This window comes from Phoxinus phoxinus, assembly GCF_949152265.1.
Source record: "Phoxinus phoxinus genome assembly, chromosome: 7".
NCBI classification, from domain to species: Eukaryota; Metazoa; Chordata; class Actinopteri; order Cypriniformes; family Leuciscidae; genus Phoxinus; species Phoxinus phoxinus.
In genome coordinates, this window is record NC_136882.1 from 38,299,865 (window position 1) to 38,320,992 (window position 21,128).

The 21,128-nt window shown below is 44.3% G+C and overlaps 1 protein-coding gene across 1 annotated transcript in view; it reads right to left on the reverse strand.

Moving 5' to 3' along the window:
• Positions 1-21,128, reverse strand: part of LOC307001236 (transient receptor potential cation channel subfamily M member 2-like) — a 132,195-nt gene that overhangs the window by 68,871 nt on the left and 42,196 nt on the right. The window contains exon 10 of the mRNA XM_079617459.1: positions 7,837-7,958. Coding sequence (XP_079473585.1) covers positions 7,837-7,958 — 122 coding nt within the window. The remainder of the gene's footprint in view (positions 1-7,836; positions 7,959-21,128) is intronic.

Sequence of the window (21,128 nt, forward strand, 5' to 3'; positions counted from 1 at the left end):
TTGTTGACATATCGAGAAGATGCTGTTTTCATTGCATGCATTTCAAAAGGATGAGGACTCACGCTGGAATTGATACGGTAAAACCGACGTCATCATTACTGTTAGCCTAGAAATCTAGACGCACCCTAGCGGCAGCAAAATTTATTAATGGTAGTCCAGCAAATCTCCCGCCCCTCGGATTGAGCCATCCCAATGGTGAGTTGCCAGACCTAACATCTTTATGTAGGTCTGGCTTGCCAGGCTAACTGATATGGTAATGACTGTTTGTTTCCAACACATGCTGTAAGCGGCCAACCAATCTGACCAATCAGAGCAGAGTAGAGCAATCACAACAGACTGGGCCATCTGACCAATCAGAGCAGAGTAGACCACTCACAACAGACTGAGCCATCTGACCAATCAGAGCAGAGGAGACCACACAACAGACTGGGCCGTCTGACCAATCAGAGCAGAGTAGACCAATCACAACAGACTGGGCCATCTGACCAATCAGAGCAGAGTAGACCAATCACAACAGACTGAGCCATCTGACCAATCAGAGCAGAGTAGACCAATCACAACAAACTTGGCCATCTGACCAATCAGAGCAGAGTAGACCAATCACAACAGACTGGGCCATCTGACCAATCAGAGCAGAGTAGACCAATCACAACAGACTGAGCCATCTGACCAATCAGAGCAGAGTAGACCAATCACAACAAACTTGGCCATCTGACCAATCAGAGCAGAGTAGACCAATCACAACAGACTGGGCCATCTGACCAATCAGAGCAGAGTAGACCAATCACAACAGACTGGGCCATCTGACCAATCAGAGCAGAGTAGACCAATCACAACAGACTGGGCCATCTGACCGAGCAGAGTAGACCAATCACAACAGACTGGGCCGTCTGACCAATCAGAGCAGAGTAGACCAACATGATGCTAATATGATTAGCATGTTGCTATCACGTTTTTAACAATATGCTAGCAATGATTAGCATGTTGCTAGGATGATGCTAACATGTTTTTAACAAGATGCTAGCATGATTAGCATTTAGCTAGCATGATTACCATGTTAACATGATTAGCATGTAGCTAACATCATGCTAGCATTATTAACATGTTGTTTGCATTATGCTAGCATGATTAACATGTTGTTAGCATGTTTTCAGCAAGATGTTAACACGATTAGCATGTTGCTAACATGATGCTAATATGTTTTTAACAAGATGCTAGCATTATTTAACCTGGGTTTCCCCATGCTGCCTTGCGCGCAGCGCGATTTTATTCACGCAGCTAGGCAGCCTGGATTCCATGGACCAGATTTTCGCCTCAGTGAGGGGACCAATCACAGAACGGGGAGGGAGCAGCAAGACGATGACGACGTCTATACGACACACCGGAGCAGTTTGTTTATATCCAACATGGCTGAAGTGAATATAATGTGTAGATGCTCAGTCTAGGAGCTAATTCTGGGTTTATCACCAGGTTCACTCAGGTGTGTTGGCCAGAACACCACTTAAGGCCAAATATTCCAGAGTATGAAATGAAGAGCTGAGAGATAGTTCTTATTATTCTGTTTATTCTTTCATCTTTCTTGTGTGAGTGAGTTTGAGGGTGAGTGTAATTTTGAGTGTGGTTTCTATAAAGAGAGAAACCAAATACAAATGAATAAAGGAAACAGATGCATACCCTCGTTCCTCCTTAAAGGCACACTATGTAGAAATGGTACCTTAATATAACAGCTTCAAAGTCATTTCGGTGGTAAACAAACTCATAGTAGGGCGAATCATCCTGGTAGTAAAGCTTGGGGGGGGGGGGGGGGCGAATCTAAGAAAACGCGGTCGGAAGAGACTAGGATAAGGAAAAGAGAATCTGACCGCGTGAGTAACCGGAGAAGAGTCACTCGGTCAGGCTTTCACTCGTTGGCGTGAGCTAAAAAGCAGCACTGGATGCAACAGCGATGCTGATCTGCCAATCTTGTTGGTGGACCAGTAAATAAATCTCTTATTTGTAAACTTGTTTGCGACTATGTAGTATGTTGTTGCGCTTGCTTGTAGTAGGTCTTTTTTTTTTACAATGCTGTTCATTCAACCATTATATCAGAAGACGCTGTTGACGTTGATTCCTGCGATAATCGTGAGAACAGTTGTCAATATCTCATATAAATTATCAGGACATAAATAAGCCTAGAGGTTGTAAATAGTGTAAACGAGCACAATTTGCAAACTATTATGATAAATTGCAATAATCATGTCTAATGACAGCATAACGGCCAATGTTATGAAATAATGCAACGTACATTTAACTTTATTGATGTCATCTGGCATTTTGTAATGTTTACATTACAATAAATTATACAGTAAATTATACAGTAGGCCTAGACTATAGGCTAATTACTTGTGATTTAGCTGCAATCATGTAAAACGTCAAACGCGGTAGGCTACTTTGTTATTATAAAGTAGTCTAACACTTGACAAACGTATTATTATCCTATTACCATCATCAGTAGTTCAGTAGACTATGCAGTATGCAGTAGCCTAATATTTGTAGGAAATCGTGAAACACCTGGTCAGTATCTTCGGAGTCTATCTGTGCCTGTTCCATGCCCAACGTTTCTTACGACAGTGCAAGTATTCCACAGCGACACTAGGGGTCGCTGTTTGACAAAAAACGGAAAGCTGGAAAGTATGCCTTTAAGCACTAATATACATTACAAACATAAAATAAACAATAGTCAGAATATGACTATATATCTCTTAAACTCTAAGAATGTAAGCAGAGAGAAAGGATTCAAACACTTATATGGGATTCTACCATGCATTTAGTTACCAATAACGTAGATATAACTTTCTGTCGTCTATGATATACTTCAAAGCCTCAATAGCGGTCCAGATAATAATATTTAACACCACTTCATATTTTGCTCAACCACAAAGTACTGAACATTCATAACAACAAGTAGTAAATTATAAACATGTCTAAACACGATGCTGTGACATATTTTGACCCGACGTACTGAATCAGGTGGACCGAAGCTAGAAAGTAACGCACGAACGTGTAAATAATTAACACAACAGTCGTATAGCGACCCTTAAACTCCTAATTCTCATCCATATCAAATAGCAGAAATAACAGCTGACAAAGAAATACAATATCACGAGTAATGCAGCAGATATACTTACTTTCATCATTTACGCACACTCTGAAGAAAAGTGTCGCTCACAATTATAATCCGACCGACGATCTCTATCATAGTGCATACTAACTGTGTGACGTCAGATACAATATACAAACCAGCGCGCGCTTTTGCTACCCTGTCACAAGCACTGAATAAACGGGAGTAAACGTGAAACATAAAGCACAATATGGTCAACTGTACTAAATAATAGCAACACTAACATAACTTTGGGGCCTTTTCTACAGCCGCCCCCGGATGTATGTAATACATTGCTCATCATTAAAGGCAACAAAGTTCTATGGCTGGGGTGTAGTGGCAGGAGTGGAACCGTCTCCATCTTCTCCAGAAGGAAGTGGAGGGAGGACAACCATCCTGGCAACTGGCCGGGTGTAGATTCTCTCCTTCAACTTTACATCAGCGGACTTGATGTGCCGTCAGGGCTGGGATGAGTCTTGACTACTTTCCAATGGGCCAGAGGGCCCTCGGAAGATGTGGATCAGCGATCATCACTACACAGTCCCCTGCAATATCAGCTGGTGTAGCCTGCCACTTCTGGCGAGCTTGCAGACTCGGCACATAGAGTCGGATAAAACAGGCCCAAAAGTGATCAGCAAAGATTTGGCAGTGTTTCCAGCAGCGGCGACAGATGAACTCACATTCGGGGTAGACTACCTGAGGAAGCGAACCATCAGGCCGCCCCATAAGAAGAACACTGGGAGTCACTGGATCTGGGTCACTGCCATCTGAAGACACATAACCCAAGGGCTTACTGTTAAGGATCCCTTCCACCTCAGTAAGTACAGTGTGAAGCACTTCTTCTGGAACTGGCTGAGCACCGACTGTGGCATAGAGTGCGCTCTTAACTGAGCGTATCTCCCTCTCCCACACCCCTCCGAAGTCGGGAGCTGCTGGGGGGTTAAAGCGGAAGGAGATCTTCTATGGTGCAAGGAGATGTTGTAGTTAGTTAGACATTCCAACGAAGGTCTCAAGGAGTTCTCGCTCACCTCCCTTGAAATTTGTCCCCTGATCGGAGAACAACTCTACAGGGTTTCCTCTGCGGGCAATAAACCGACGAAGGGACATCAGAAAAGCATCCGTATCAACAGAGGTAAGGAGGTCCAAGTGCACCGCCCTAGTTGTGAGGCACTTGAAGATGATCCCCCATCTCTTCTCCCGGAGCCGGCCCACTTTGATCTCAAATGGCCCAAAGCAGTCCATCCCTGTAGAATAGAAGGCGGGCTTGAAAAGGTGCAGATGGGCTGATGGCAGGTGTGCCATCTTCGGCACTGCAGGTTTTGCCCTCCATCGCCGACAGTCAGCGCAGCTATACTGGTAGCGGTGGACAGCCTCACGCCCTCGCAGGATCCAGAAAGAGCGCCGAAGCTCTGCGAACACCCGCTCTGGGCCTGGGTGGCGGAGGCGGATATCGGAGTCTTGGATCAGGAGCGTAGTCACTCGATGACCTGGGTCTAAGATAACTGGATGAAGAGTGGTCAATTCTAGGCCCCCTGCTCGACGGAGTCGTCCTCAAACACGAATGAGCTCTCCCTTTTCATCCAGCTCTGGAGACAGAGTGTGAAGTCGACTGCTGCTGGGGACTGGTTTACCAGCTTTCAGGAGGCTGTACTCCTGCTGAAAACTATCCCTCTGAGCCCTCTGAAGTATTAACTGTTCAGCCTGTCGGTAGTCTTCAGCTGTGGGCTTATCATTAGAGTTGGCCGCCCCATGCAGCTCCTGCACTGTCCCTTCCAGCAGCTCCTTCCACGAGCCGTATTGGCCCATGTCTGAAGTCGACTGGCTTGATGCAACTGCGGCGACCTCTCCTTCTGTTGTGTCCCTTGTGCCATGGCTTTCTGCTGCCGGTGTTGACGCTGCCTCCTTGGGTGACCTCATATTCACCTCATGCAGCACCTGGAGGTGTTTCCCTTGGCAGAGGCTGCATGTCTTTTTTAAGTTGCACTGGGCAGTCTGGTTTGGTCGTGCACATCGCCAACACCTCTTGTTACTTTTTATCCATTCGGTCAGCTGATCCTTTGTTAGCCTGGATACCTCTGTACACTGGCTAAGGTAGTGTTCCTCGTTATTGCAGAATGGACAGTATGGCTTGCTCTTGTTCCATTTGAAGGAGTTGCTTGGCACTGGAGCCTCACGTTTCTTAGCGGTGTCCTTCACACCATGGAGGACAGTGGTAGGTTGCTTACCCTTCCTACCCTCATGTCTGGACACCGGCTTCTCCCGAGCTCCTCTCACAGCTAACTGTCCTTCAGAGTCCTGACACCAAGACTCCTATCTCAACCAATCTGAAAGATTAGTTAGGGTGTGGGTTTGTGTGCCCTGATGGTACATACAGCGGCGAAACTCGGCTCTCTGCTCAGGTGGCAGCTTGCTCAGCAGACGAGCAACATGTGAGCCACACTGTAGTTCCACTTCACCCTCGTGGCCTAGTGTCTTCAGCATTCCCACAAGTGACTGTATCTGGAGTGCAAACTTCTCAAATGCAGCAAAGTCTCCCCGCCTTATGTCTGGTGAGTCCATCACAGCAGCAATACGCCTCAGCGCTATCTGATGTGGTTGGCCAAACTTGTCATTTAGGGCAACCATTGTGTCTGAGAAGGGTGTTGGGGAGTTAAGGTAAGCATCTGCTATTAACCTGGCGTCTTCTAGTTGCAGGTGATCGACCAACACTTGGTATTTAAACAGCTCAGATGCATCATGTGGTAATAGGTTCTCCAATGAGATCTTGAGCTGTGCAAACTCACTTGGGTCCCAACTTGAGATTGTTGGGCGTGGCCCACGGTAACTTGGCCCTGGGACATTGTAGTTATGACCCTGAGGTGAGCTAAAGGGCAGAGGCTGTGTCCATGCCATGCCTGGATGTCGCTGTTGGGGCGCAGCCAAGCTCACTTCGTTGACCACCATAAGCTCTAGGGTACTTGGGCTCAGCTGGAAGTAATTCATGTGGCCGCGGCAGAAACTGAACGTGCTTGAACCAGGGCGGTGGATGACGGCCAGTGTCATCCCATGGCTTTGCAGTAGGAAGGGCCCCACGTGCCGCTGAGTGATAAACTTGTGGCTGGCCCACAAACATGTCAGGAGCTGGGGCTGGCATTGCTTCTTCCTTAGTTCATGGAACCTCATCTATTCTCCTAATAAGCGAATGTGCCATAGATGGGTCACTAGGCAGAAGTTTGTCCATTACTGGGTCTGGCCATGGTGGTGGTGCAGGCCAATCATCCTCTTCCTCCACTTTAGGTTCACTTTCAACGAGTGGCCGTGGCGACATCACCGTTAACTCTGGCTTTCTGGTATGAATAGAGGTTGGACTCTGCATGTTGCGAACAGCATCTACTAACTGTCTCATGTCTGCTCGCAACGCTCTAAGCTCACCTAAGTCTGATGCCATGTGCCGCTGTGTCTGCTGCAGGAGGTGTCTTTCATGACGAATGTCATTAACTCAACTTGGCTCTCCTCTTGTGGATGTATGGGGTGCAGCGCTGAAGGTAGGGTAGTAGAGTAATCTCGTAGCTGTTCCCTAAACTCTCTCTCTGGAAACCGCTGGGGGCTAGCTGATTCTTCTGGCTGTGCTGTTAGTTCTCCGCCATATAGCCCAGGTCCATCTCCTGAAGAATAGCATCCTGCCTCTGCAGGCGAAGGGGAGTCATAAGGGGGTGTCATCCTGGCATTTCCCTCCTGGTGAGTACTCTCTAATTCCTTCATGATTGGCTGTTTGCTGCCCCGAGTTAAACGAGACCACCCTCATGATGTTTCTATGACACTGCTATCCGGAGATATCCCTTTGATCTCTTTCAATGGAAGTCTATTGAACTTGCTAAGGTGCTATAAATGGTTGCTAGGGCGTGGCTTGATATCTTCACAATGATCCTGAGAAACTGATTGGTTGTCTGAGTAAAATGAGCCCGCCTCCTTGTCTCTATGACACTGTGATCCAGAGCTATGTTCAATACAAAATCCCTGTTCAATTTACCATAGTAGGAAAAGCATGCGTGTTTCATGGGACGTTCCTTCCCCATAGTAAGTCAATGGGGAAACTTTTGGGCAGCTCTTGCCCCCCAGGGGTGTAACTTTTACCCCATTGTGAGGCATGTTCTTACAGAGCCTGCCAGCCTCTTCAAATGTGGCAAATCACACATTTCTGTGAAATCCTCGCTCAAAGCTATGAGTCGTCAAAGTTTTTCGCAATGTTAAGTCTATGGGATTTTTCGGCCACTCATTCGCCACTGGGGCGAACACCGTACCCCCGATCGCTTATAAAACTCTTAGGACACATCTCCTCAACAGGCCTCACGATTTGACGCTTCATTCATGGGTCTGTGACAAAAGCTGCGGGAGGAGGAGCGCGCCAAACTTTGTCCAGAATAACAATAATAATAAGTATGACGAATAACAATAGTGATGCCTTGCCTTTGGCAAGCACCCACTAATTAAAGTGTTTTTTGATCTTGGATGCTTGTAAACCTAGAAGACTCCAAAACTAAATGAGAAACCTTTAAAATAGCATAATAGGGGCACAACCTGAGCAGTGAACATACTTAATGTATTTTAGAAAATTTGTATTAACATTATTTCAATGTGGCATGTGCAAAAATTCCCAGTTGATTAATGACTGTAATGTCTCTGTAATTCTCATAGCTTTGTGCATTATTTTTACCCACCTTCCACTGGTTCTCCTCGGTGAAGATCTCACTCTCTGCAATGTCGACCCGGTTCCAAACCATCGCGAGCTCCAGCTGTTTCTTCCAGGACTGGCGGCCAGCATGTTCATCACTTCTGGAGGCTGAGGAGCAACAACACCGGACTTTATCCAGTAGCGGTTTGGCAATTCTTACCAGTTTGTCTTTTGTATTTCTCCACCTGAACGAGTCCCTGACCCAGTCAATTCTAAGTTACGTCTCGAATCTTTAGTTTTATAGTTTATTGCCAACTAAAACTAAAACGATCAAAAAATGTTTCGGTGCCTTGATTAAAAATTAGAAATGTTGCCTAATGTGCAGTGCTAAAACAAAACAAAAATATAAAAAAATGTTTTAACTAAACTTAAAGGGGTGGTTCAGGATTTTGGATTGGTGGGGAGTTGATCTTTACAGAATCATCATGGGTAATGTAGTTTTTCACTAGGAATTACGCCGTTAAACAATTATTAAAAAATAAGTTGAAACAATGTGGGCTGATGGCTTCGACAAAAGCATATACCATTGATTAATCACCTCATAGCTCACAGTAGGTCTGTCTGTAAAGGTTTACACTCTATAATACCTAAAGAATGCTACTGTAAGCGGATTGGCCGATGAGAACATGCACAGTATATCTATATATACATTATATATATATATATATATATATATATATATATATATATATATATATATATATATATATATATATATATATATATATATATATATATATTAATCAATTAAGAAGGGTTTTTAACTAGAAATCAACATTCAAAGAGAAAACACATTTGTGTAATTGGACTTTTGGCTGAGACATAACCCCTGTGACAACTAGCCCCGACGTCACATATCACTTTTAGGTTGTTTAAAAATGAATAACACGTTTAATTGTTACTAAAATAAAGAACTGTATCTGATTATGACCGAGAAATTTAGAGGGAGTTTGAAGAGCTCAGAAGTGATGGGCTATCTCTTTAATAGTACAAGCTACTGTGAGATATTCAGCAGTGCTGCAATCTAAAATGGCTTTGGACAAACCTACCCCACACAGTTTCACTGGCAGAGAAATCCTGAATAATGTTTTCAGGACATTTAATATAGCATGCGGACTACCGTCTGTATTTATAAGGTTATAGTGCAGACGACCGCACGAGCAAGAGCCATCATGACATTGACAACAAAAGCAGCAATGTTAAGGGTCGTTACATAGTCAACGCATCGGTAAGCATATGCGTCCGCAAGGCTACGCATCAATATGCTTCGGCCGCCATTATGCGTCGATGCGAAGCCAAATGTGTCGTCCTAGTTTTTGATACACAACGCGCCGATGCACGCAATACTATGCGTTGTCGGTGGGGGCGATATTGCAAGTATTGTACATTAATTCAAGTATATTATGTTTACAGAAGAAGGTTTGAATACAATGGCGGGCGAAGAGGAAAAATTATGCGAGTGTATACGTATACATCCGCATTTATATGACAGTTTATCGCAATTACACTCGCAATTAATAAAATAGCGTTGGAAAATGCCTGGAGAGAGGTTGCAACTGCGATGGGAAAGACCGTAGATAAGGTGAAAACGGACTGGAAAAGTCCCCATGAAAAATTTACTAGGGCGCCCAAAAAGTGGAAGGTAGCGTGCAGAAGTGGTGCGGGGCAGCTAAGTTTCGGCTACCCAAAAGTATTGACTCAACTTAGCTGGTTGAGTGAATTCATAAAGCATAGGACTACAGATTCAAATTTTTCGGTGTAAACAACATTGTGTGTGTAGCCTATCTAAAAGTCAATGCTGTGTGCCCTTCTCGAGACTGAAATAGCCTACGGCAGGAGAGAGAAAGAGAGTGAGAGAGAGATGTGTGTGTATATATGTGTGAGTGTGTGTGTGTGCATTCAAATCCATACAATTTGTACATCCTAAAGTACTGGAAATGTCTCTCCTCGTCCAGGCTACACATGGGAAGCACCAGAGACACAAACTCCCCATCCTGATCTCTTCTTCGGTATAAAGGGTGAACATACCACCGCCTACCTCTGCGCTGCCTTTGTTGCCGCCGATGTAAAATCAGCAATATGCACTCCTCTTCAGTTGCCATTTTGATCTGAATATCACGTGACCCGACTACTAATATCACCCGACTCTACTACCCCCTGTTGCGTGAGCGGTGTATTGCATTTCACGCATCGCCCTTGACAGCGTAGCTCCTACGGCGTTGTGGCCGTTTTATGGTTCTGCGTCGTGTTGCGTTGCATCCCGGTGCATTTCACCGCCATAACACTAGGGGGGTGTGTGGTTCGCGAATCTCTTTGCTAGTTTGTTTTGGTTCCGTGCGCTGGTTGCGCTTTTTCATTTCCGACAATGGCGAGCGAAAGAGAGAGAGTGTTGTTGCAGCTGGAGCTAATCGACGTTGAACAACAAATTATTTTATTGCAAATGTTTAATCGCAAAAGAAAAAGAAGACGTCGTTGAAACAAACAGTGCAGTGGTCACTTTAAAAAAAGGCGGTATAGCGGGAAGGGGAAACCGGAAAAGCTACACTCCGGAAATTATGTATAATCTGACCAATCACATCCCTTGCGGTCTGCGTCGCCTCGACGCATAGTTACAAGTTACAATTTACATTTTTTTGGAGCTACGGCGGAGGGGTCGGAGAGAGGTTCCCGGAGACGCAGAGGGGTATGCCGTCGATTCGACGCAGAAGCATAAAACAGGCTTTAAAGGGGTCATGACATGGTATTTTTTATTTTATTATTATGTTCCCTTAGGTGCAATTATAGTATTACTATAGTTTTTTTTACAAAAAACTTTTAAAATGTAGTGATTTATGACCTTTTCCCACCCTGTTTCTCATCCTCTGATTCAAACAGTCTGTTTGGGGGGTGTTTCCCCTTTAAGAGTTCAGTGTTAACGCCCACTGATATGATTGGCTAACGTCAGTGCCTGTGCATCAATTATTAACGCCCCCAGCCAGAACATTTGCGGATTCGGCACAACTGTTTATTAGCGGGTGATGCATGCGAAGCGATGGCTCTTGCAATGATAAAACCTTATTATGTTTGAGCCGGAATCAGAGGAAAATGAACCATCACCACAACAACGAAGACTGGATCAGCTCGTGTCCACATGGAAAGTGAAACTATTTTGAATTAATAAAAAAAAATTAACCCGAGACACTTGAAAACGGATTATTGTTGCATAATTATCCTATAGCTTAATTTGCTAACAGTTAAACATTATTTAACTAATCACATGTAGGCCTACTAGAAAGGCGACATATTTTCAAGATTCTCTTATACAAATCTGTTTATATTAGCCATGGTAAAAAGTAAGTTTGCGTCGTCGTTGTTGAGCCCAGAATAGTCGGCACGGACTTATCTTTGAGCAACAGTTTTCTGGCAAAGCTAAGCATCATATTGGGATTTTTTCCTCAAAACAGTCATCCTTAAATGTAAGTTATAGAACAAACGCTTAAACTAACACTGCCGTGACTGGGACGTCCGCAAAAAATAAAGTGCATCCATTTTTCCCTGACGACTGGATCTTTCAGCGTATTTAAAAAGTAGTTTAAAGTTTTAAATACATTACTTACAGTTTGCGTCGTCGATGTTGAGCCCAGAATAGTCGGCACGGGCTTATCTTTGAGCAACAGTTTTCTGGCAAAGCTCAAAACAGTCATCCTTCAGAACAAACGCTTAAACTAACACTGCCGTGACTGAGACGTCCGCAAAAAATAAAGTGCATCCATTTTCCCCTGACGACTGGATCCTTCGCAGCGTATTCAAAGATGTTGTTCGTCCACAGCCAGGAACAGCACATCTGCGGCATCGTAATTTCCCTGTACACAGACCCACTCGCGACAATGATACGAAATGAGCGTAGTGCCTTGCGCTTAAAGCGTAGTTGCCTTGTGCTGGAGGCGGTCATTATGCAAACGCTGGTACGTCACTTCGTGCCGTGACGTCACTTCTTACCATGGATCCAGAACGAGCTGTATTTAGAGCTTGATTAAATAAATGATTCGTTTATAATGGGGAGGACGTCTTAAGCTATGAAACTTGCAGGACATTTAAATGGTACAAAGACCTCTTATATACCAAAAGATCAAGGCACATTTGGTTTCTCATGTCATGACCCCTTTAAACAGGATCATTTTTTGCTCGTGTTGACTATGTAACGGCCCTAACAAATAACCGACTAAACAACCATATTGTAACAAATTTAAAGACATGTCTGACCAAACCATCCAATACCTCACCTATCAACACAACATGCTCTCAAATCAGCTAAGCGCGTGCACGAAAACAAGCAATGGACAGCGACTCAACCTCTTCCGCCGCTTTCCGTTAAAAGATGATTCCCGTAAAGACAGCCGTGTCCAACTGTGTCATATAAAGGGGCGGCTGACGGCTCCGGTCCGCTGTCCGTGCTTAAAACGGTTAATTAGCGACCGTCGGGAAGGGAAAAGCGCTCGAGCGGGCGGTACTGAGGAGACACAGACACAGACGCAGTCGCACACTGCTGGAAGAGCGCAGCACATGAGTACACTGCGCTTTAAGCGCTCTTTATCTGTATCTGTGTGCTGGATCAGGAGATATGTGAACACCACTGGCCTATTCCATCTCTCTTTACCACACACACACTCACAGAAGCACGTACAAGTGCAGAGCCAGTGCAGCTTACAGCAGAACAGTTGTGCGTTGGTTCACTTTGATATCTCTGATGTAAATACCCTCTCATGCCAAATGCTGTGCATCATCTGCATTATCTTCCAGGTGAGCATCACCCATCTGCCCTGGAGGGCCATGACTGGAGCTGACAAGGTCAAATAAGGTGTTTTTGAATTCTCTCTTACACACTCCCTTCCCCCATAACTGGCCACATTTACATAAACATAATTTTTTCATTAAGGTCAATATTGTAGACCAAGTTACACAGCTATCAGAAACAACCTAAATACATTAGAATAATTCAAACACCTCAATTCTCGTTTATGTCCTTCACGTCTCCATGACGTTTCAAGGATGAAAATAAAAATTCACTCTATTTTTTTAATTAATCTTATTAATCTTATTGTGAACAAATCATCCATGTATATGTTTGATTAAAAAAAATATATATTATTGTAATTTTTTTTACTGTTTAATTAGAATGTCATAACTCAACCTTCAAGTGAAAACAACAGACTTCTCGCTGGTGATGTATGCCAGACTTCTCCAATCATTTAGTCCGCTTAAACCCCGCCCCTTTCTTACAATTGACGAAACTCACATTCAAATCCTCCTCCATCCAATCAACAACTGATGGTTTAACAATTCTGATTAAAATAGGCATATGCAAGTGGTCTGATTCAGATTTCTATAAACTGGAATATTGGAGTCATCTAATTATGGAAATCAGGTTTATGTCTTTATGGGACACTTGCATAATGACAAAATTCTGATAAATGTTAGAATATTTTGCACGTATAAACACAATACTACTATATATACAGAAGTATTCAAAAATCAGTATGACTAATCAGAAGGGTGTCTGAATATTAGTATTCAGGAGAGATTCTGTGTGCAACAAGTGGACACTTTTTCAAATTCCAAATGACAATTCCAACATGGCGGATGTATTGTGCCCGGAAATTTATTTATACTAACCACCTGCATATCTAAGGAGCATGCTGTCACGATACGGTGGTTGGAGCGAGGACTTAAATGCAGGTCAGGGTTTAACTTCTTTATTAAATAATAAAATCAAACAAACACAACAAAAACTACCCCGAGGGGAACTGACTCGACTCGACTCGACTCATGAAGGGACGCAACATACAAAGACATACCATAACCAACAATGACGATCCAGCACAGGACAGCAAACACAGGGAGACTAAATAGGGAGCCAACAAAAGAGGGTAATGAACAAAGCAGTTGGGGAAGATTAATCAATCATCAGGTAACGAGATGGGAGGGGCTAGACAATTGACAGGAGAGCACATGGCACAAGGAATACATACAAGACAAGCCATGTGCTCACAATAAACCAGACTAAACAAACACAGGACAAACTGGGAATGTCAGAGCTCTGTCACCAACCAGAATATAACCCAGACCGAAGTGACACAACCCTGACACATGCTTCATCATCAATGGTCGCAAATTCAGTACATACTCAGCTTATGTCTGCGTATTACAGTACATGCTTTAAAACATATCTGCGATTTGACTGCAGAAGACGGATTTGTTAATGAGGATCCCTTGTGAGAAACCCTGTAAACCCTCTCTCTCCTGTTCTCATGCGTGCTGGCTAATGCCTAGCCTGGCTAACGCCAGACCCAATTCTCGTTGAGACTTGGGTCTGGGAACCACATGCGCATTTTCTCGTATTTGAGGCGTGGTTTACGAATGCCCGGCGCCGTTTATTGGGTGCTAAGAATGTCTATCAAATGCGCCTGTACGTAGCTCATATCCAATCGTTTCCATTATACCAGATGACGTATGTATAGATGCCAAAAGCTGCTCTTTTTTCAAAATAAACTTGCGTTCAATATCTAAGGCTGCATCAAAAGGTAGCTTCGCGTCTGCTGCCATGTTGAATCCATAAACAAACTGCTTAGTTGTGTCGCATAGATGTCGTCATTGTCTTGCTGCTCCCTCCCCGTTCTGTGATTGGTTCCCTAAACGAGGCGAAAATCAGGTCCACGGTTTCCAGACTGCCTTTCAGCGAGAATAAAATCGCGCTGCGCAAAGGCAGTCTGGGGAAACCCAGGCTAGCTAATGCCTAGTTCACACTACAGGATTTTAAGCCCGATTTAAGCCCAATTTGCAAATCGTTGAGCTCGCGACAGGTCGGGTTATCGCGTGCAAATCGCGGGGGATTAGCGGCCGATGAACGCTCGCCAATCTGTTAGTATGAAAGAGCCAACAACGCATCAAAGACGCTCGCAGACGTGTCGCAGAGCCCAGAAAAATATCTAGCATGCTAGATATCCGGAGCTGTCGCACGACTCAACCACATGTGATGTCATGAGCTACAGCCAATCAGAGCAAGGCATGGGTTGAGGTCACTGGGAAAATACCGTTTATATACTGTCTATGGAAAATACGTGTTTTTTTTTGTTTTGTTTTTTCAGAGCAAATCATCGCGCAAACAGTTTGCAGCACTAATTTCTGTCTGACGTCCATATTCAAACAAAGACTCGCGTGTTGTGTACTTGTGTTTTTCTTCTATTAAGTTGTTGTCAACTCGTCTAGTGCGTTACCTCCTGTTGTGGATCAATCACGTTGTGTCGTGTGGTGTGAACAGCTCAACAACTTGAACACTCCTGATTTCACAAAGAGCAAGTCATGTAGTGTGAACTGCACAGTTCAGCCCGACGTTTTAAAATCCTGTAGTGTGAACTTGCCTTTTCTACCAGTGAGTGAGTCTGGCCAATCGTTTATCTCCAACTGCAGTGACAGGACCGTTCTCAGCAGCCACGGCCAATCAGAGATCAGGGATGCAGGAGCAGCAGGGTATAGAGCATCACAGTCCCGCCCACAGCCCGAGAGGGCTTTGGTGCCGGAAGTAAATTTCCCATTCATTTCTCCCATTGACTTTTGGAAAAATCCGTATCTAAAGAGTTTTAGAGCATGTCTGAGGATAACCAGCTATGGCTGAACTCATAAGCATACAACATATCATTTCGAGTGAAAAAACAAAGAGAAAATCCAAAAAAAGGCAAAGGTACAAGACTGTGTACATATTTTCATTTCCGAGCGAAGGAACTACTCATCCCATAACCCACCGCGCCTCACTGAAGTCGACTGAAGCCAACCGCGAAAGAGCCTTTTGAGTGAATTTTATATAGTAAATGTGTAGTTAATAGCCATTCTTTCAGTAATAATCGTGTAAATAAAAATAATAATATATTTATATTTATATTGGATTTTTTTTTCCTTTAGAAAGTTTTACTTGGATATTTTAGATATCCAGATGAAATTTTGACTACATGTAACAATCCCTAAGCAAGTTATAGTCATTAATTACAACATTATTATAGTGATTATAGTAATATATTATTTTCAGTGAAAAGCTGGTATTTTTTTTAATTTACTGACATTGTAGATGTCATGAGGCTACACAGCTGGTCTGGTCTGGTCCTCCACAGAAAGCACAGCCTAAAGCTTCTCTCCCAAAACTCACACACTCATTAACTGTGTCTCTAACCCTTAAAAAGCCCTTCAGCTCATCAGACCCTGATCAGTCTCAGGTGTGCGGGAATGTTGTATATTGAGGGGTGGAGTTCTTGACTCCACCAGCAGATGGAGCCATAGCTGTTCGTGGTTGCAGCCATCTCAGGGGAATGTAGCGTCCTTCCAGGACCCAGCCTCTCGTGACATCACAATATATATATATATATAAACCAATCTGGGCATGAGGATGGGACTAAGCATCAACAATCATTCCTGTTTGGCTCAGAGAAACAAACCGCATGGGTTTCTATGACGAATCAATGCTGATCAAAACCTGATGACGCAATCACGTTCACGGGCAAGTTCCGGCACATGCTCTGCTGCGTCGACCCACATTCTGTCTGTGATCAATAGCGGTCTCATGTCTCTCTGTCTCACGCTTGTTCTGGTTGTATAATTGCCTTGTATAATTCATCTATTGTGAAGTCTTTTGTGAAATTTCCGAAACAATCGGAATCGCACTTATAATATTTTGGACTATTAGCATCCACTCGGTGCTGGCACTAGAGACCAGCGACCGAGGACCACTCACCTATAGCCGTGAGGATCTTTTACAGCTACGGTCCTCCATCCGGTGCAAACAGAAGCCTGTGATTACACTACCGCCGGAGGTAAAGAGGCAGACGTGGCGGAGTGCGAACCAGACTTCGGAAGCGTCTCTTCAGACCCCCTCTCCCCTCCATCATATTGGCGAATGTTCGCTCCCTCCAGAATAAAATGGATCTGCTACACGCCAAGTGCTGACGAAGAGAGCCTTCAAAGACGCCTGTATCATCGCTCTGACTGAATCCTGGCTGGACGAGGAGACCCCAGACACTGAGGTCAGTATTGATAATTTCACCATCATAAAGGCCGATAGGAACTAGCCAGACAGGCAAGGGGAGAGGTGGCGGGGTCTGTGTCTACATTAACAACAGGTGGTGTGAGAACATCAAAGTCCATAATAGGGCCTGCACACCAGACATGGAGATGCTGACCCTGTCCTTGTGTCCCTTTTACCTCCGAGGGAATTCCCCGCTGTGGTTGTCACCTGTATGTACATCCCTCCTAGTGCTAACACCAAGGTAGCCGCGGAGATACTAGCCGAGGTGGCTAACTCCATGCTAGCCAAGTACCCTGAGGCACCGGCGTTTATTTTAGGGGACTTTAATAAATGCATCCTCTGTGATGTGGGACAATAAAGACTCCATCTATCTATCCATCTATCCATCTATCCATCTATCCATCCATCCATCCATCCATCCATCCATCCATCCATCCATCCATCCATCCATCCATCCATCCATCTATCTATCTATCTATCTATCTACCTATCTATCTATCTATCTATCTATGGAGCCTCTGAATGTCCAAACATGATTAACCAGATACCACATAAAAGCCGCGACATTTAAGAACAATAGTTATTTTTAGCCGCTGGCGGCTGTATAGGTCTTTAAAGGGACACTTCACCCATTTGCATTAAGCTTTGTATTGTTAGAAAACCAGTCATATATTATAATGGTTGTGGGTTTTCCCTTTATTTTTCCCACTGGTTTGAGTCCTATCTCACAGGTAGGTCCTTCAGGATCGCTTGGAGTGGCGAGCTATCCAAAGCACATCAACTGACTACAGGGGTTCCTCAGGGTTCAGTTCTTGGACCGCTCCTCTTCTCCATTTACACCACATCACTGGGACCCATCACACAGGCACATGGCTTCTCTTGCCATTGCTATGCTGATGACACCCTGTTCTACCTCTCATTTCAACCTGATGATTCCACAGTAGCTGCATGTATCTCAAGCTGTCTGGCGGACATCTCGGCATGGATGAAGGAACATCACCTGCAGCTCAACCTGGCAAAGACTCTCCTCCCTGCCAATCCGTCTCTACAGCACAACTTCACTATCCAGCTAGATTCAACTTTAATCACCCCATCAAGGTCGGTCAGAAACCTTGGAGTAACAATTGATGAGCATCTGACCTTCACAGACCACATCACAAAGACAGGTCGATCATGCAGGTTTGCACTGCACAACATCAGGAAGATCAGGCCCTTCCTAACAAAGCATGCAACACAACTTCTCGCCCAGGCCTTGGTTATCTCTAGACTTGATTACTGCAATGCTCTTCTGGCCGGTCTTCCATCATGTGCAATTAAACCTCTACAAATGATCCAGAATGCTGCAGCCCGTCTTGTCTTCAACGAGCCCAAAAGGGCCCACGTCACTCCTCTGTTCATCTCTCTGCACTGGCTACCACTCGCTGCTCGCATCAAGTTCAAGGCATTGACGCTTGCTTACAGATCGACCACAGGCTCAGCTCCCTCCTACTTTCACTCGCTCCTACGAGTCTACATCCCTACCAGAAGCCTGCGATCGGTCAATGAGCGACAGCTCGTGGTACCATTACAGAGAGCCACAAAATCACTCTCCAGAACATTCTCATTCACGATTCCTTGCTGGTGGAATGATCTCCCTACCCTCGTCCGGAATGCAGATTCCCTGACTACATTCAAAAGACAACTGAAAACTCATCTCTTCCGTGAGCACTTGACAAAAAAAAAAAAAAACCTTTTCTTTTAATCCTCCCTTGTTTGGCTTATGCTACTCTGAGCAATGCCTGAACTTTGTATTTTGAGCACTTCTTGCGTTATTTTTGCCTCTTCACGATGACTCGCTTGCAGTAGTCCTCAGTTGTAAGTTGCTTTGGATAAAAGCGTCTGCTAAATGACTAAATGTAAAATGTAAATGTAGATGTAATCTAATAATGCCTAGATCACAGCTCTGAACCAAAACGACGACATTACTAGCAGATTAAAGGTGCTCTAAGCGATGTCACACATTTTTTAGGCCAAAACATTTTTTGTCACAAACAGCAAACATCTCCTCACTATCTGCTAGCTGCCTGTCCCCTGAACACACTGTAAAAAAACGCAGTCTCTGTAGACAGTCCAGGCTCTACAAACGGCAACAAAAACAAACTGGGCTACCCGCACCACGAAACATAACAAACAGTGTTCCAGTCAATAACCGACCAGCAGGATTTGGGGGTGGGGTTTGGGGGAAGCATGAAGAGGGAAGTTAGAATTATATTCTCTTTAAATTTGATATGGCCGACACACGACGTTCCGATGAACAAATTGCAAAGAGGGAAAAGGACAAGGAATGGGTGAAGTCCCGAATTTACATTGGAAAAGCCTTCGAAAGGTGACGAGAAGTCCGCCGGCAGAGGGGCTTCCAATCCGACATTCAGGTAGCTCTGTTTTTTCTGGACAGGTTGGTAAATCCATTTTTTTGTTTTTCTAATTGGACGTTCGTGTTCGCCTAACCAACACAAGGATATAATTAGCTAGATCTATGCAGTCAGCGCTAACTTTAGTGAATACAACATATAGGTTTCTAGCAGCTATAGCGATCGATCTCTATTGTAAATGATCAAGCAAACTCACAGTAGGGCAACAGCTTGAATGATTGTATTCACCCACTGTTTGTTATAAATTTGAATGTGCATTTATAGGCAATTGACAACTTTGACTAAATTTGTTTATGACGGAGCAGTTGTTTATACAAATGAAGGGAGGGGGAGGAGACGGGAGGGTCTAGCTAGCCTCCGTTTTGTTTGACAATACTTTGAACGTCAACAAGAAGTGACGTCACCCAGCATCGCTTAGAGCACCTTTATTTAAACACAATCACCAGCTGGAGTGCCATTAGTAGCCACCAGAGGGCACTTCACCCCAGATTATTGTCATTCCCTCACAAACTACATATCCCAGATCTCACTGCCTGATCTCATCATCACTGATTGTATTCAGATGGGTCTCATTATCTCATTATGTCACGGGTTGAGGTAGGGTTGAAGCAGAGAATGTCTAATAAGGGGAGAAGGTTCACTCTCGCTACACTTCCGGCTTCTGACTGGTTGCAGTTCCACTCTGATTCCATATGAGGGCGCTCACAGGACGAGTGCAGAATGAATGGAGGTCTATGGAGCTATACCCCTCAAAATCCACTTTTCTCAAGATATAATTTTTTGTCTAGTAATTTGAATGTTGTATTCGAAAGGAGATGCAAAGAAATTGCACATTGCTGGGTGTTAGATTTTTTAGAGTCACTTATTTGCTTTAAAAAGTCTTTCAAAATGTCAATGACGTCATACTCATCGTACGACCAGAGATACTGCTTTACGGCAATCCTTCAGTCACTGTGGTGCTTTCGCGCTCTGCACTTTATTTTCTCTCGAGGCGTCGCCAGCACAGCGGACACAGGTAAACACACGGGCTAGAAGAGTTTCTGCTAGAATACATTCTGTTCCCGCTTCGGATGCCATGATGCCATCAAGCGGTATCTCTGGTCGTAACCAGTCCTTCACTGACCAATCAGCGTTCATTAGCAGAATGCTAGCGTGTTATGGGCAACAACAACTCAACCTGTAAGAAATCGAAAGGACATAAGTACTCGTTCATTCAATTTTCGACCTATAACCCATGTTGAACTTGCCAAACCTACAATCAAATCTGAGATTTCTCAACGGCAATCGGCTGAAAGGGACAAATTTAGCCGTCTAGCCCCATAGACTCCCATTCATTTTGCACTCGGGGGTGATCGCCCCCAGTGGAACTCTGGTGGAACTACAACCAAAATTCGGTACAATAGGACTTAATAGGGAGTGAACAGGCTCTCCGTAGACGGGCTCTGGTTGAAGTGAGGACTCAAGGATGCAGAGGAATATGAGCTTTATTAAAGTAAAACAAAACAGAAACTACCCCGTGGGGGAAAACACTATAGACTAGACTTGGTAGGACACGCATACGACAGGACTCATCAGACAGGCAGAGTAACAACAGCATGCGACGATGTGTGACAACGATCTCGCACAGGACAGCAAACACAAGGGGAATAAATGGGACAGCAAACGAGGGAGGACAGGTGGGGAAACTGAACCAATAACAAGATGGGCGCGGTCAGACATTAGATAATAGAAAACATGGCAGCATAACGAGACAAGCCATGTGCTCACATCAAACATGAAAATCACACACAAGCACATGACCAACAATAACCAATTGCT